The sequence below is a fragment of the Cebidichthys violaceus genome, unplaced genomic scaffold (assembly GCF_023349555.1).
Source record: "Cebidichthys violaceus isolate CVI_PGR_0920_01 unplaced genomic scaffold, fCebVio1.0.p SCAF_4, whole genome shotgun sequence".
Taxonomy (NCBI): Eukaryota; Metazoa; Chordata; class Actinopteri; order Perciformes; family Stichaeidae; genus Cebidichthys; species Cebidichthys violaceus.
Window position 1 is genome coordinate 17,030,943 of NW_027176594.1, and position 14,229 is coordinate 17,045,171.

The 14,229-nt window shown below is 41.5% G+C and overlaps 1 protein-coding gene and 1 long non-coding RNA gene across 3 annotated transcripts in view; one reads left to right on the forward strand and one right to left on the reverse strand.

Moving 5' to 3' along the window:
- Positions 1–14,229, forward strand: part of LOC137885449 (sphingosine kinase 1-like) — a 32,688-nt gene that overhangs the window by 3,127 nt on the left and 15,332 nt on the right. The window contains exon 2 of the mRNA XM_068727736.1: positions 9,451–9,600. Within this exon, the coding sequence (XP_068583837.1) occupies positions 9,451–9,600 (150 nt within the window). The remainder of the gene's footprint in view (positions 1–9,450; positions 9,601–14,229) is intronic.
- LOC137885450 (uncharacterized) lies at positions 981–13,956 on the reverse strand. 2 transcript variants are annotated; one of them, XR_011104803.1, is made up of 5 exons: positions 13,595–13,956; positions 8,059–8,160; positions 6,607–6,683; positions 3,946–3,999; positions 981–1,149 (listed from the first exon to the last, which is right to left on the reverse strand). It is a non-coding gene; the product is annotated as an uncharacterized lncRNA (long non-coding RNA). The 2 variants fall into 2 exon arrangements; XR_011104804.1 differs by lacking the exon at positions 13,595–13,956 and adding an exon at positions 9,428–9,519.

The following is a 14,229-nucleotide window of genomic DNA, read 5'->3' on the forward strand; positions in this document are numbered from 1 at the left end:
TCCTAAATAGCATTGATCCCACGTTGTCAATAAATGGATTAAATGCAGCCGTGGACAGCATTGTCATTGTAATGAGTAAGGTGATGGCAGCAAGCAGAGGGGTTACTAGTATCGATTAAACCAATCGCTCTGGGTTGTCATCTGGTGTGAGCCACTTGAGCCACTGTCCAAATTATCTGTGTGGTTTACCCAGAATGCATCAGGTAATGACACAACACTGTCACCTAGCAGATACAGGCTGGGTGACACTGTGGTCCAACCGTTTCTAGTTTTCAAGAAACTGTATCTGGGTCAAACACAGTGACATCTTAAATGTGTAGCGCTCGTTATATTACCAGATACATTTTATTACAACACCCAATGTGTTGTGTAAATGCTGGGCCGTCTAATATGTTAAAATAAACTCAGTAGCGGTATGATGAGCATTCATACAAGTATGAATTTGAATTATTTTGAAAATGATTCTGTAGCTGCCTGAAAGCAAGGAAGGAACACGTTGCTCCTTTTAGCAGCAAAATCCAGGCCTCTCTCAACCAGTCGATTCTATTACTAATACATTACCTCTGGCCGAGACAGGGTTGAAGCTGGGACGATGGTTTGGATGCTCCATTACGCACAATTTCATACATGCACGCAAAACAAAGAGCTTTATGCTACATTGTGTAATCATGTGATTCCTTTCGAATGTAAAAAGGGGGCCTGCCTAAACCTAAAGGACATATTTTACATCCCGTTCTAAATGCATGCATTGCATCCATTTTTCCTGGGCTACAGAATAATCAACCACGGTCATTTTAAATCAAACATCCTCTCTGGATGAAAACATAGTTTTGTGTGTTTGTTTTAAAGCAGTCCGAAAGGAGAAGGCAGTGTCGTGGTCTGAAGTCGTTTAACATTTAATAGTTTGATATCAGATCATATTTCAGAATGCTTTTACAATATTTAACGGTTACAGTTGGGCGGCCTGTCACTCTTCAGAAATGTCCTTCTCTTAAGCGATGTCGTGTACGACAGAAAAGAACTTGAATTAACCTTACTGTAGTTAGAATATCTCTGGTCACATTAGATGGCCTCCGCTTCATCACCGTTGGAGCTTTCCAAGGAGGGCTCCGGTCCGGTCGAGTCCCTCAGAAGCTTTGTTATCCCGCACTGAAAGAATAATGTAAATAACATGATGAGGTTCTACATGCATTATTACAAAAGTAGACCCGGTGGACCAAACATAGGGTCAGAAATGTCTTAGACTTGGTGAACTAATTATCTTTGGATTTTGGACTGATGGAGGCGTCACCTTGGTCTCTAGGAAACTGTAATAGACATTTTTCATTGATCAATCGAGAAGACAATCAACAGATACATTGATTATGAAAGTAATGGTTAGTTGCAGCCCAATTATTGACAGCAAAACATCCAGAAAACATGCTCAGGCATTTGATGGTTACTGTACAACTTATCATACTGCAGATGTTCTCAGCTTCTGTGGTTCAGTGACAAGTTACTGATCTTTAAGTCAACCTGAACCACTTCAGTTGTAAAATTCTTCCACAGACATTGTGATGAAAACACTGACCCCATCAAGGCTCACACCCTCATTAATCAGTCTTGACTGGACAAGAATGATGTAACTTCCTGATTCTCTTACACCAGAAACCACATGTTTCATTGCTTCTATTGTAGTAAAGGAAATTATTTTTGATATATTTGGTTACAATAAATACGTCAGCACAGTCCCATGTGTGTGTTTTCTCTGGAATATTAGCGGCATGTGTGTGTAGTCAGACACCAGTCCTCTCCCTGAGGACTCCTCTTCACTGGATAGATGCTGCGATAGAGCTTGACGTGCCGTCGAGACCTCCGATTCAGCGCCTCCGGAGCTTTCTCCGGCTCTGGGAGTCTTTTAATAACAGTGTCCTGCCCTCTGTCTCCCTTACCACGAGCAAATCTAAATGATGGAGTATGCCCGTGAAATTAGGCATAATACACTGCAGCGTGAACCCCATCAAACTTTGTTCCTGTCGCTGACGCAGAATATTTACATCTCAAACTATACCGTTATACCACCGAGCGTAAAGGGCATTCGGTGCTCACCCAGTTTGCTATTCTCAGAAACATCCTCTCGAGTCATTTCATGATACGCCGACAACAACCACTAATTGACCATTCAGCCTACAGAGCAGCTGGTTTACCTCAGAGAAAGTCTGCCTTTGCCTGGTAAAAGAACATGTGGTTGTGGGTTTTTTTAATGGTGGGAAATGCATTTCCTCCATACGCTGGCACACGGCACGTTTTAAGTGCATTTAGCTGTTTATTTAGTCTGCAGTAATGTCATCTTATGCTCTCATGTCTTGTGTTTTTATTCATAATAGTTAATAGTTGCAGAAAGTGAACATACAGTCGAACATAGTGCCAACTGAGCTGACATTAATTAAGAATTTAAGCTCCAGTTAATTAAAATGAAAAGAAAACATTACATTAGTGGGAATGTAACCAAGTGACTTTTGGGAAGTTTGTTTTCATGCAGCGACCTAACCTCCTCTCCCTGATCCAAGCCTGCAGCCCAAAACACTCCCAATAATGACACGTCCTCTCTGTTTCAGGGGGTACAGTATAAAGACGGGGTTGACGGTGCAGGATGATTTTAATAAAAACCTCAATGTCATAAACTCTCTGCCTTTCCTAATATAGAGCTACAGCAAGCTAACCGCTGCCACCACCTCCTCCTTCCACACCCTTTGTGGTTCTGGCTCGGCAAAAATCTGCTGTGTGCAGCTTCCACTCTTTGATTTAGAGACAGTCCTCACCTCACTGCACCGAAATGTTGCTGCAGTGAGGCCGGTCATCGGTAAACAAGGCCTCTTCACTTCAGTAGAAAGGTCCTGTATTCAAAATTATTATTAATATCAGCAGAATGTACTTAGTGCTTATTGTGCAGAGACATTTTTAATTCATCATAATTTATATGTATTTTTATCTGTAACAATGAGTCTTTTATATAGTGATCATTTGTGTGTAAAATCTGCATCTGTTAAATATATATATAAGTATAATATACATGTATGTATAACCTATATGTAGTTGTGTAAAATGTGCAATATTTTCCTCCAAAATGAAGTGGCACAGTACAAAGTAGCATAAAATGTAAATACTCAAGGAAATGGTAGTACCTCAAAATTGTACTTAAGTACAGTACACTGAGTATATACAAAAATCAGGAGTCCTCAAACTTTTTAATTATAAAGGTCCACTTATGAAAATACCATCAAAATGCACTGACAAAAAAACAAGACTAAATACTAAAGTTTTGCAGCCTTAGACTTTGTGCTATAAAGGGTCTTTATAGGACTCCGAAGCAGAACTGAACCTCTAATCATGATGAACACGTCCCAGGCATTGTGTTTCTCTAAATTGCCATCAGGAGGTTACAGTTGGTATGTAGTTAACTGCAGAATGAAGCTCGGTTTAGGGGAACAGATCAGATGACAATATCTCATATCTGCAGAAAGGAAGCTTTTCAGAAATTCAGCTGGCTGGATCCAGCTGCTCAGAGCTAAAAGATGACACGGGCGCAACATAAGATCATCTCCCAACAGTTTAAGTTGTGTGCTGTCAGTTGGAGTCGGCTTCATCCTTTGATTGGCGGCTAAAATGCTTTGTTTTTGTGCTCCAGATCCATCAGACTACATGAGATAGAGACTGCCATACTGTACATGTACGTATATGAGAAAGCCCTCAGCTGGCCTGGGACAAAAGCTAACATTTAGTAAGATTGGACATATCTGTCAAATTACAGGGGGCAGGCAGGGTAGAAGTACAGTAGCAGGTCAAACATGTTAATCCATTAATCCTTTAATGTGGAAACTGGATTCCCTCCTAATGGGTGTTTGTAAAAGGCTTAGAGCCCACATCACCACTGAGACAGAGACGCAAGAGGAGTGGGACACAAACCTGTGGGTGGGTCGGTGGCGATGGATGGGGGTCCTCCGTCATCATGCTCTTGGTCTGTAATAAGAAATATACTTTTAATATCAATACATCACAAATTTCCAACTGAAAAACAGTTAAAACCTGAACATTTTCTTCTTTGTTTTCAATCCGATGTCCACGTCCTGCTGTTATTGGTTGACGCTTATGCCAACATGAAGCAGCAGACGACATTCTAATGCTGCTTTCTGTCTGCAGGATGGGACCTCAACTTGGTATTCCAAGATTGTGTCAGTGTAGTCACTCCATTCAAATAGTCTAGATGAGACACTTGGTTTGTTCAAGCTGCCTTAAGTAAACAAGGTTCTGTTCAGATTGTATTAGCGTCGATGCTGGATTATAGTTAGGTGAAACCGTCAGTGATGGTGACTTTGCAGCCATGTTGCCGGCGTTTCTGCTGACACTTCTGTAGTTCATTTCATGAATTGAGAGACATTGTAGTTCTTGATGTTGAAGTGAACGCTTCTCGTTATTATGGTCGGAGCGATTTGAGGTGAACATGGAATAACAGCATCGTCTTTTCCGACAAATTAAATGCACTTTTGAAGCAGAACGTGTCCCGATGTCTCCTCTGTCCCTTTAATTCCCCAATGACACTAAATCTGGACAGAGTGAGGCCGGTCCCATCTGAGTTGCAAATTTATGCCGGCTGAGTGGTGTTCTGTGGACTCAGCTAAGTGTGATGAAAGCTCTTCTTTTTTTCTTTTTTTTTTAAAATCAAGATTGCTCCTTTATTCCTTGATTGCAGACGGTGAATGTTTCGTCATGCTTCCCTGCTGATGGGAAGCTGATCTGAAGGAAGTTGAGTAAGACACCAGCGCGACTGACTGACGCATGCACAGGTCATCACAATTAGTCAGAGTCGTCAAGCAGCGATGACCATGTAAGGTCGTGGATGAATTTATTCATTCACAGCACATAACGACGACGCAACATGCTGAGTCATGTTTGCATTTTACCCTCATTTCATGTAAAATATCTGTGCGTCAATAAATAAAAATGTACACATTATTATACAAACATTTTCCATCAATGAATATGTATATCTGCCCTGTTTTGAGGTGCAGAGGATGCACTTTGCGATCTCAAGGAAAAGTTAAACCTTCGCCTGTGCTAAATGTACTGAATGAGTCGTCAGACTGAGCTAAGAAAGCCGTCTATTCACAGACTCTATATGCATCCAGATAGCTATTATAGGGAACCTCGCCGGGAAATGTGTTTTTGTTCCGGCTCCTGGGTTTTTCCCCTTTCATTTAGGCTGTCACTTCCTGTGGCGAATACCTCGGTAGCGATTATTCCATTAAGATCTGGGACAGTTCCCATGCTCTTAGCCTGAATAGAGCAGATGAGACGTCTGTAATCACAGACGAAGTGAATGTAGTCGAGATGCAGAGCAGATATTTGTTGCTGTAGTGTTGTTGTCTTTCATCTTTTTCGTCTCGGCTGCTGTTTGTGAGGATGACAATTCAGTCACTTTATCACTTAATCCAGTAATTCACTTTTTCCTATGATTGTTTTGTGGAGGTAATTGGACCCATCAAAGCTCTTTGTCATAATTTGTAGTTCAGTTAACAAATGGATGACGCCACTATCCAGAAACAGACCACAAGATCGGACAAAATGATGTGGCTTTGACCTGATATGTTAGTCATCATTTGTCAGAACTACACCCATTCCTATACAAACAAACCAGACACATTATCTGCTGTCAAAAAAAACACCTATTCTCAATGAAGATTAACAAACACGTCCATACAGATATACAGTATGTCACACTTTGGCTCCAAGCCATGACGAAGCTGCAGCCGAGCTCCTATCAGAGGAGGAAACCGAGATGAATAGAGAGATAGTGTCCTCTTGAATGTTTTGAGAAGGGGAGGGGTGGCACACAGGAAGTGGCGTGGGGTTAGATTTAGCCAACAAGCTCCATGTGGCTGTCGGGCCACACAGGCAAGGCAAGGTCAGGGCCCTCAGTGCCAGCTGTCGTGCCAGCTGATTCATGAGGGCACCGCTGTGGCTTTCCCTCAGGAGTCCAGTCGTTATGATTTGGAGATGAAACATTCATCCTACAGAGAAAGTGGCTGCGCCTTTATCAACCTGTCACAAGAAATGTGAAGTGTCTGTTTGCAGTTAAAAAGCATCTGTAGCGTTTACCTTCCTACCTTCCTTGTTGGGAGACTGAGGAGTTTACCTCAGGTCAACCCACCAGGGACAGAGGGGAACATAAAAATTGTTAAGGCGTGGTAACCCGTGAACATATTTGTGACCTGTTTCACTGCGTTCCAGTAGGATCACTGTGAATCCACTGACAGTGCAGTATCCAGTGAAACCAAACCTGCCGATTAGGTTTGGAACCAGTTAGATGTGCTCATCATTGCACTTCAGTTGTTCCCGCCCATCGTTACTCATTTATCAGCTGTCAGACTTGTTTGGAGGGTTCGCCTCCCTTCACATGTTTAGATCTTTTTTTTTTTTTTTAAATCCAGTAGTCTGCAAAACGAAGTGACTTTCCTCTCACTGTGGGGTTTCTGCCTGTCAGCCTGCTTCACTGACGCAGTTTGTTTTGTGGGTGTGTTGACAGAAGAGCGGGCCGTTTCTACAACAGAAAGGACTCTGTGTACCTACCTGTAAAGATATCCCACAGCTGCAGTGTTTCTAATGTGGCTGACGGCTCCCCATCACACTCCTCCTTTTTCATTTGGCTTCTCTCCCAGCACAGAAGTTACATAAAAATATTTTAAGGAAGATGAGGAAAGGGAGAAAAATGACATTTTCTTACTGGAATCCATGATTAATATGAACAGTTTTATCAACCCCGCTTTCCATCATATCTGTGTTTCCATGTAGTTCTCCCCATAGATATAGAATATTCTAATATTTTAGCAAGGCAGTCTTTTCCTTGCAGTATTTAATTAATCCTCCACAGGCGGTGAGGAAGAAAAGGCCAAAACCAGCTTCTTTCAGTTCCTCCCTTCTTCAGCAACATGCGGCGCTGAGATGGTATTCTTAAAAAGATATGGGATCTGTGTGTGTAAGATCGGTGTAACCCCCTGACTACTTTTGGATACCCAAGATATTTTGCATCATCCCTGCAGTTAAAAAGTAACCAAAGAGGCTGCTACCCTTTTTTTTTCCCCCCACTGTTACTCGTCCATATGAAAGCAGTGTGGGATCAGTTATGTACGTGGGTGTGCTGGACGGTGTGTAACTGACCTTTGTTTATGCTCCACAAATAAAGTGAAACAGCACCTGTGCTGCGGCTACAGTAAATATGATATAGAGGCTGTCAAAAAATGATATATTGTAGATATTAGCAGTATAATAGACCACATTTAACCCTCAGAGACCCGTCGACATTACCGTCTGTTAGAGGCTGTAGCGGCCTAGTTTTACAGAGAGGGTGAAGGTACGTATAAAACTAGATAACCATGCATTGGTACCAACATATGAAACTAGATAACCATGCATTGGTACCAACCATTTCATGCGAGCTTGTCTGGATGACAATGGGTTCTCTGGGTACCCATGAGTCTCCCCTTTACAGACCTCGCATACATTGGGTATGACTGGAAAGCTGAGACTCGTGTGGATCCAATGAGCCAAATAGTATTCATGTGTGAGGATGTTAGTCCCCAAAGTAGCCATTTCATTGTAGTGAGACCATTTTTTTTTTAAACTTGATGTCACTGTATAAAATGACCTATTGTACACAGCCTCATGAAACTAGAGCCCGAGGGCATTCAGAGGATGGATGGCTTCAGGTTTATTGACAATAAGGGGGTTTTGTGCTTGCCATCCAATCGGCAAAAAATGCAATTCTTACATAAATCTCCAAATGTCTAAAGTTTTTCTTATCAAATCTCAGCATGAAGGTCTTGGTGTCTTAATGTGGTAGTTTGGAGAGATTTAAAAAGGTTGACGTGATCACACAATCAGCCGTGGGAGACCAAATACTCAGAAATGTATAATTAATTCACATTATCAAATGAGGAAACACACTGTAAATGAGCAGAACATACAAATAGACAGTATATGCTCTGTGACATACTGTATATGTATGTGAGTGTTTGTCATTACCTCCCGTCTCTGCAGCGGTTTCTTCCTTTTTGTTGAATATATTCAGCATTTCAGCTCCAACAATCATTGTGCACATCCGACTTCTCCTTTACAGGAGCCTCGCTGTTAGGAGAGAGAAGGGTGCAATTTGTGTGTGTTCATCTCCAAACATCCCAGTACACAGATTCACATGTGTCCCGCCTGCTCATCGCCGCTACATGTTCCTTTGCTGTGGCTCTTGTGTTTCTTACCTAAAAAGCCTGTTTCTGTAATTGGGATAAGAGAATTAAAAAAGAATCAGATAGACATAGTCAGGTTTTTCCTGGAGAAACTTGATTTCTTGTCCTTGTAGGAACATATGGTTTTCTAAAAGAGTGCATGTGCATGAAAAATACAGAAAGTATGGCTTTCACAGCAGTGCAGCAAAAATAATCAACTGTTAGTTGTAGGGCTGCAACAACGAATCGATAAAGTGGATTAAAATCGATTATTAAAAGCGTTGGCAACGAATTTCATTATTGATTCGTTGTGTTGTGCGATTATTACACCACTCAATAAGTTGTGGAGATGTTTGAGTATAAAAAAAAGTTGAGTTGAGCGCAGAGCGGAGCAAAAAAAAAAAAAAAAAGAGCAGAGGTAGAGGAAAGACCATCGGAGAGACCCGTATCGTTGTTCTGAAACACATGGCGGAGGCAGAGAAATCAGTACGACCTAAGTCATCCAAGGTGTGGGAGCATTTCACACTAAATAAATACATAGCATGGCACGGAAGCACCACAGTGATGATTCAGCACCTAAAACGTAAACATGTTGGAGTCCTTGATGAGGAGGAAGAGTTCAACAGCAGGTTAAGTCACTACAGAATCCTACTGATGTTCCGTTTTGAAGTGAGGAACGTAACGTCCCTCCAGTAGCTCTCCTGGTGCTGCTGTTTACTCGTTATCCAGCTTGACAAGCATGACAAGTTAGCGTTAGCTCGTTAATAACAGTAGTAAAGCAGGGCTGGTATAGTTTGCAAGAATAAAGACACGTTTGTATTTACTCGCCTTTTCCCCGCCGATTCATTGATTAATCGAAAAAATAATCAACAGATTAATCCATTATTAAAATAATCATTAGTTGCAGCCCTAGTAAGTTGTGCGTCCTTGTATCTAAATATATTAATCCAAAAGTACAACTAAAACTAGGACTGAGAATACATAAATTTGAGATTAAGGTTTGCAAAGGGGAACAGGAGGCTGTAGTTAGAGAGTCATGAGAGTCTGTCCATTCACTGTGCTGTCACTCCAAATCTCCTGAAAAACAAACTAAAACCTTCCAGGCTACAGTGTCACATCATAAGCCCGCCTTGTTTTAAAAAAAATACGTTTTTGTGTCGTGGAGAAGTAACCTTGTCTCCTCTGTCCTCTGCAGGCGTGTTGATGAGTGCGCTGTCTCGTCCGAGCCGGATGATGCTGCTGGTGAACCCGCAGAGCGGCAAAGGACAGGCGCTCACTCTCTACAACAACCACGTCCAACGAATGCTCAGCGAGGCGGGAGTCACACACACTCTGGTCATCACCGGTGAGTACACGTTTAACGCACTGCATGAGAATATATATACACACATTACTGCTAATACGTTTTATGTACATAAAAGCTGTAAGTATGGCTGGGTGATACGGAGAAAATTCAATATTTTTTATTGAATACCTTGATATAGATATGGCGAAAATATTGTGGGGTTGACTATTGCTGCTTTTACAAAATATTGTCCACAATTGAGCCTTTTGATATACAATCATCAGTGATGCAGCTAGAGCAGTCTGGTGAGTGCATAAAATGACATCACTTTACTGTAAGCACAACACTAATGCCATATTACGATATCCAAAATCTAAGACGACACCTAGTCTCATCACAATATCAATATGATATCGATATATTGCCCAGCCCTAAATCAAAGAGAATCTTAATTTACATGCGTTGAGTGTGGGCTGCACTGGATAAACTAGTGTTAGTCAATCCATCCGAAGAGGCCGGGTTCGATTCCCTATGAGTGCTCAAGTGTCCTTGAGCAAGAAATTTAAATCGCTACCTGCTCCACAGGATTGAATCAAACCATAAAAAGTAAATCACATCAAAGGAGTTAACCTCCTGCACTATATTTATGGTGCACAGTGGTTGATTGATTGGCAAACATAATTAAGGACCTTGAATGACAAAAATAAGATGTTTTTACTTAATTTCACACTCTTGAAACAGTAATCTTATCATTTTATCACCTCAGCGTCATTGTTTAACACATTTAATCTTACGACAATCAGCTCTGACAAATCTCCAAACACTTGCACAATCGTACACGCAGCTCAGCAAAGACCACACAACAACACTATCACCCCCCTCCATGTCTGTCCCAGTAACCCTCCTCTAATTTAAATCCTCTTCGTGTTTTCATGCTGTCACCATCATTATGCCGATCAAGTGCCTCTGACCCATATGCATGCAGATCTGTTATGTAATAAATATCTGTACACACAGTGACAGTGACACACACATATGGATAAAAACACACACACGATAAACACACATTCACACAAAATCCGCATTTGCCATGATTTGATAGGATCTTGATGCATTCATCATCGTCCCCATAATCTACACTGGGTGGTAATTATTATACTGTGTAGTATTAGACTCGCTCACTTCTATACTGCATCGTACTCTTGGCCTGATCATTTCAGTTATTCACTGGAGTTTTCCCTCCTCTTTTATTTTGAGTTTCACCCTCCGTTTGGGTTTGTTCATAAATCAGTGCAATGTCAGATAACAGCAAAAAAAGTGTCTTTCATCACAGCGTGGGATGCACAGATAGAGAAAGGAGGGCAGACAGACGGAGACGCGAGAGAAATCATCTTACTGGTACTGTGCCGTGGAAAACACACACAAAAAATGAGCTTTTTGTGATTTCTGAGATGTACTTTTTGACAAGTTAATCCCGGAGAATACATAATAGATGTAATCCCCAAATCTACATCTACATGAAAAAGCATGGCTACTGAACGGGAAATTTGGATACCACAGTGATAGAAAACCTCTTTGACAGATAGACTTCTGAAATAACACTTTGACTCTAATCTCTCCGAAATGGCCCTGAATGATGCCTCAGCAGAAGAGTATTAAGATTTTGGGGTTTTATACAAGCAGTTTAGTAATTCCTCAACAATTCTAATGGGGCACGAGAAACAATCCTATTTACATATTTCATTGGACTAATTATTGAATAATTGTATCTGCCTCAGCTGTGTTACAGCTGGAACCTGTACTGTTTTTAATGTAGAGTACAATATTACATCCTCTATGAGAGTGTGGTCTAACACCGTCCTCTGTTGTTGAGAAGTTTGGATGGGGTTTGTCAGGTCACACCTGTCCGTCCGTTTGATAAAGCCGATACCCTCAAATTTTCTTACTTCAGCAAAAACATATATTTTGAGTTCACACCTCATCAGTCAGTGACAACGGAGTAAGAGAAGCGACACATTTCATCGCAAACCTTTAGAAAAGTTGTTATCACTTTCTTGTGGATATATGTTGTAACTACTATATATGGTAAATGATTAATTAATAACCTAGGAGGAGCAGGAGTTTTCTAAAAAACAATGTATTCAAATAATCCCTCCGTCTTCACTTATGACCCAGAAGAAGTGTGTGGCGCTGTCTGTATCTACAGAGAATCTGCCCTTTGCTTGCATTTCCTCTTTTTTTTCTTATTTTGCCGTATTCGGGACATTTCTAGGCATCGCAAAGAGCCTTTGGGCCTCATGTCGGGGTGTAGCACCCAGCCAACAGCATGCAAAACAGTGTGCAGCCCCCTCAGGTCGTAAAATACCCCCAACCCCCCCCAGCCCCACGTCGGCGTCTGATGCCAAGGCACAAGTCCCCATTTAGCTCTGTCGGATACAAAGCCGTATTTGACAGATGACAACGTGTTGTTACATTGCAGTGTTTTCCTCTGCTCCTCTCTCTCTCTCTGTCTCCTGAGTGGCTGTGTGTTTGTTTACCTTGGCTCATGCACGGATCAGAGTCGACATGAAGCCTGCCCTTTGGCTGCATTCATTCAAAATCATGTGGCACCTTCCCACAATGAGCAAACACAAATAGATTATAAATTGCTGGAAACCTCCATTGCCTTTAATGAGCCAGACTACTCCGGTGTTCAGATTGAATGATATCTTTACATCTGCATGTGATCACACACTGCTTTTCACCGGTGCTTCTTCATCCGTCTCAAGCAAAAGCATCGCTATACATTAGATACGGGACGGTTTTACTATCACTCCCTGATTGCATTTACAAATGTAACCGTGTCTGGGCAGTGACGAAACCACCTAACTCTAAAAATGGGCAAAGAGGTGGATTGTCGGTGGAGCTGAGGCGGGCCGGGTGAAGCAGCAGAGATGACGAATAGCTGCTGTCAACCTGTGACGGCACCCACCTGTTTACTCAAAGCGCCCACACCCTTAATTAGGCCTAACTTTAAGTCTTAATATAATTTAAACGAGTGAGTTATGTAAAAATGTATCTCCCCATGCAGTTCTCTTTTTGTACCAGGCTGTAAACGTGTTCATTTCTGCTGTAAAGTCTGTAATGTTACCACGAGGGGTCTACAAGGATTGACTGACTTTTGGAGCCAGGCTACAGTGGCTATTTGAGGAACTGCAGTTTTTGGCAGCTGCGCGTTGGCTTCATTTCTCAGCACCGAAGATTGCCGATTGCAGGTGGCATGCAAAGTTGCATAAAACAAGCCAGTTTCAAGGCCATGTAGTGGCCTCTATCTGCACCATCTGTCTGGCAATTTTGCTTCAATCAAGCAGGATTTGAACTGATTCCTTGCTAAGCCCCCATTAGTTACTGTTGCTAAGTCTATTAAATGTGCCACTCTACCATAAACACTGCACAGATGCAGTTTACATTGGCACCGCTACCACTAGACATTTGACTCTTTTATTTAAAACAGAAAAGGCAGGCTTCTCATTTCTGGCTATAATTAAAACAGTCGCTGGCATAATTTGGTGTTATATTACAGCATGATAGGAAAATATAGCTTAGCACCTCAACAATCTATACTAAGACTGGAATGATGGGGTGTTAGGGTTCGCTTTCCTAAGGTAGTTGGCACGAAGGTTTACCTGTTTAGGGTGAAATAAATCTAAATATATATATAAATTCCTATGACTAAATGTATTCAATTTGACCATACTCCATTTTAAATAACCCCAGACAAGTATTTTAAATGAAAGGGAACGGTTTATGAAATTAGACTTCTTTAAAATAACAAATAACCTTAAAATTAGCCGTATTAAAACTAGCTTATCAGTTAATAACTTTAAAAAAATATGCAAAGCTTACTTTGCTGATAAAACATTACCACACACAACTTAAATCCTCTCAGGATTCTTTGGCAACTATTACCACTACCGCCCTCAACAGAGCAAAAACACAGTCAAATGCACAGGCCTCATCTCACTCTATGTGCTGTGTACATGTGGGACAATAACAAAGTTGATTTCACACTCACAGTTCGTGTTCAGTCCAGGAGAAACACTCCGTGGTCCTAAAGATGAGACCAGAGGGCAGCGGAGGTGAAGTCCTCTTAAGAACGCACGTTAACAGTCACTTCCGGTCCGCCCTTGTAGCACGTGAACGGTCCAACACGCTCCAGCGCCGTTATTTCCGCTAGCTTAGCGGCTAACGTTACCTGCTAGCAATTTAAGGTTTTTTTCAGGCTTGTGAAAGCACTCAGTAACGTTCAGGCTAATTAACTGAAATTTAAAAGAGAAACGTTTGTGTCGGTGTCTTTGCCTACTGCTACTATTTCCCAACATTTTCTCGACCAGACTCTGTAATTGTTAGCTCTGCGTGTCTCCTCTCATATCTCTGTTCTCTCCTGTGTTTGTCTTTCTTTCTTTCCCGCCTTCTTCCTGACCCACGACCAATTACCACAGGTGTCAATGACCGAGACCTATAATGACCAATCAAACGCAGTAGCTGAAAATAAAGGCACAAGCTGTGTTTTTTTAAATTGAGTTTACCCCAGTGTTTGCGGTCCATATTGTTTAAAACTGTTCATTGTAACTTCTTCAACTATTTACATCCCACCTCGTTTATGCCTAATTTATCTTAATCTCTCAGTAAACCTTTCTTTCTTTATTT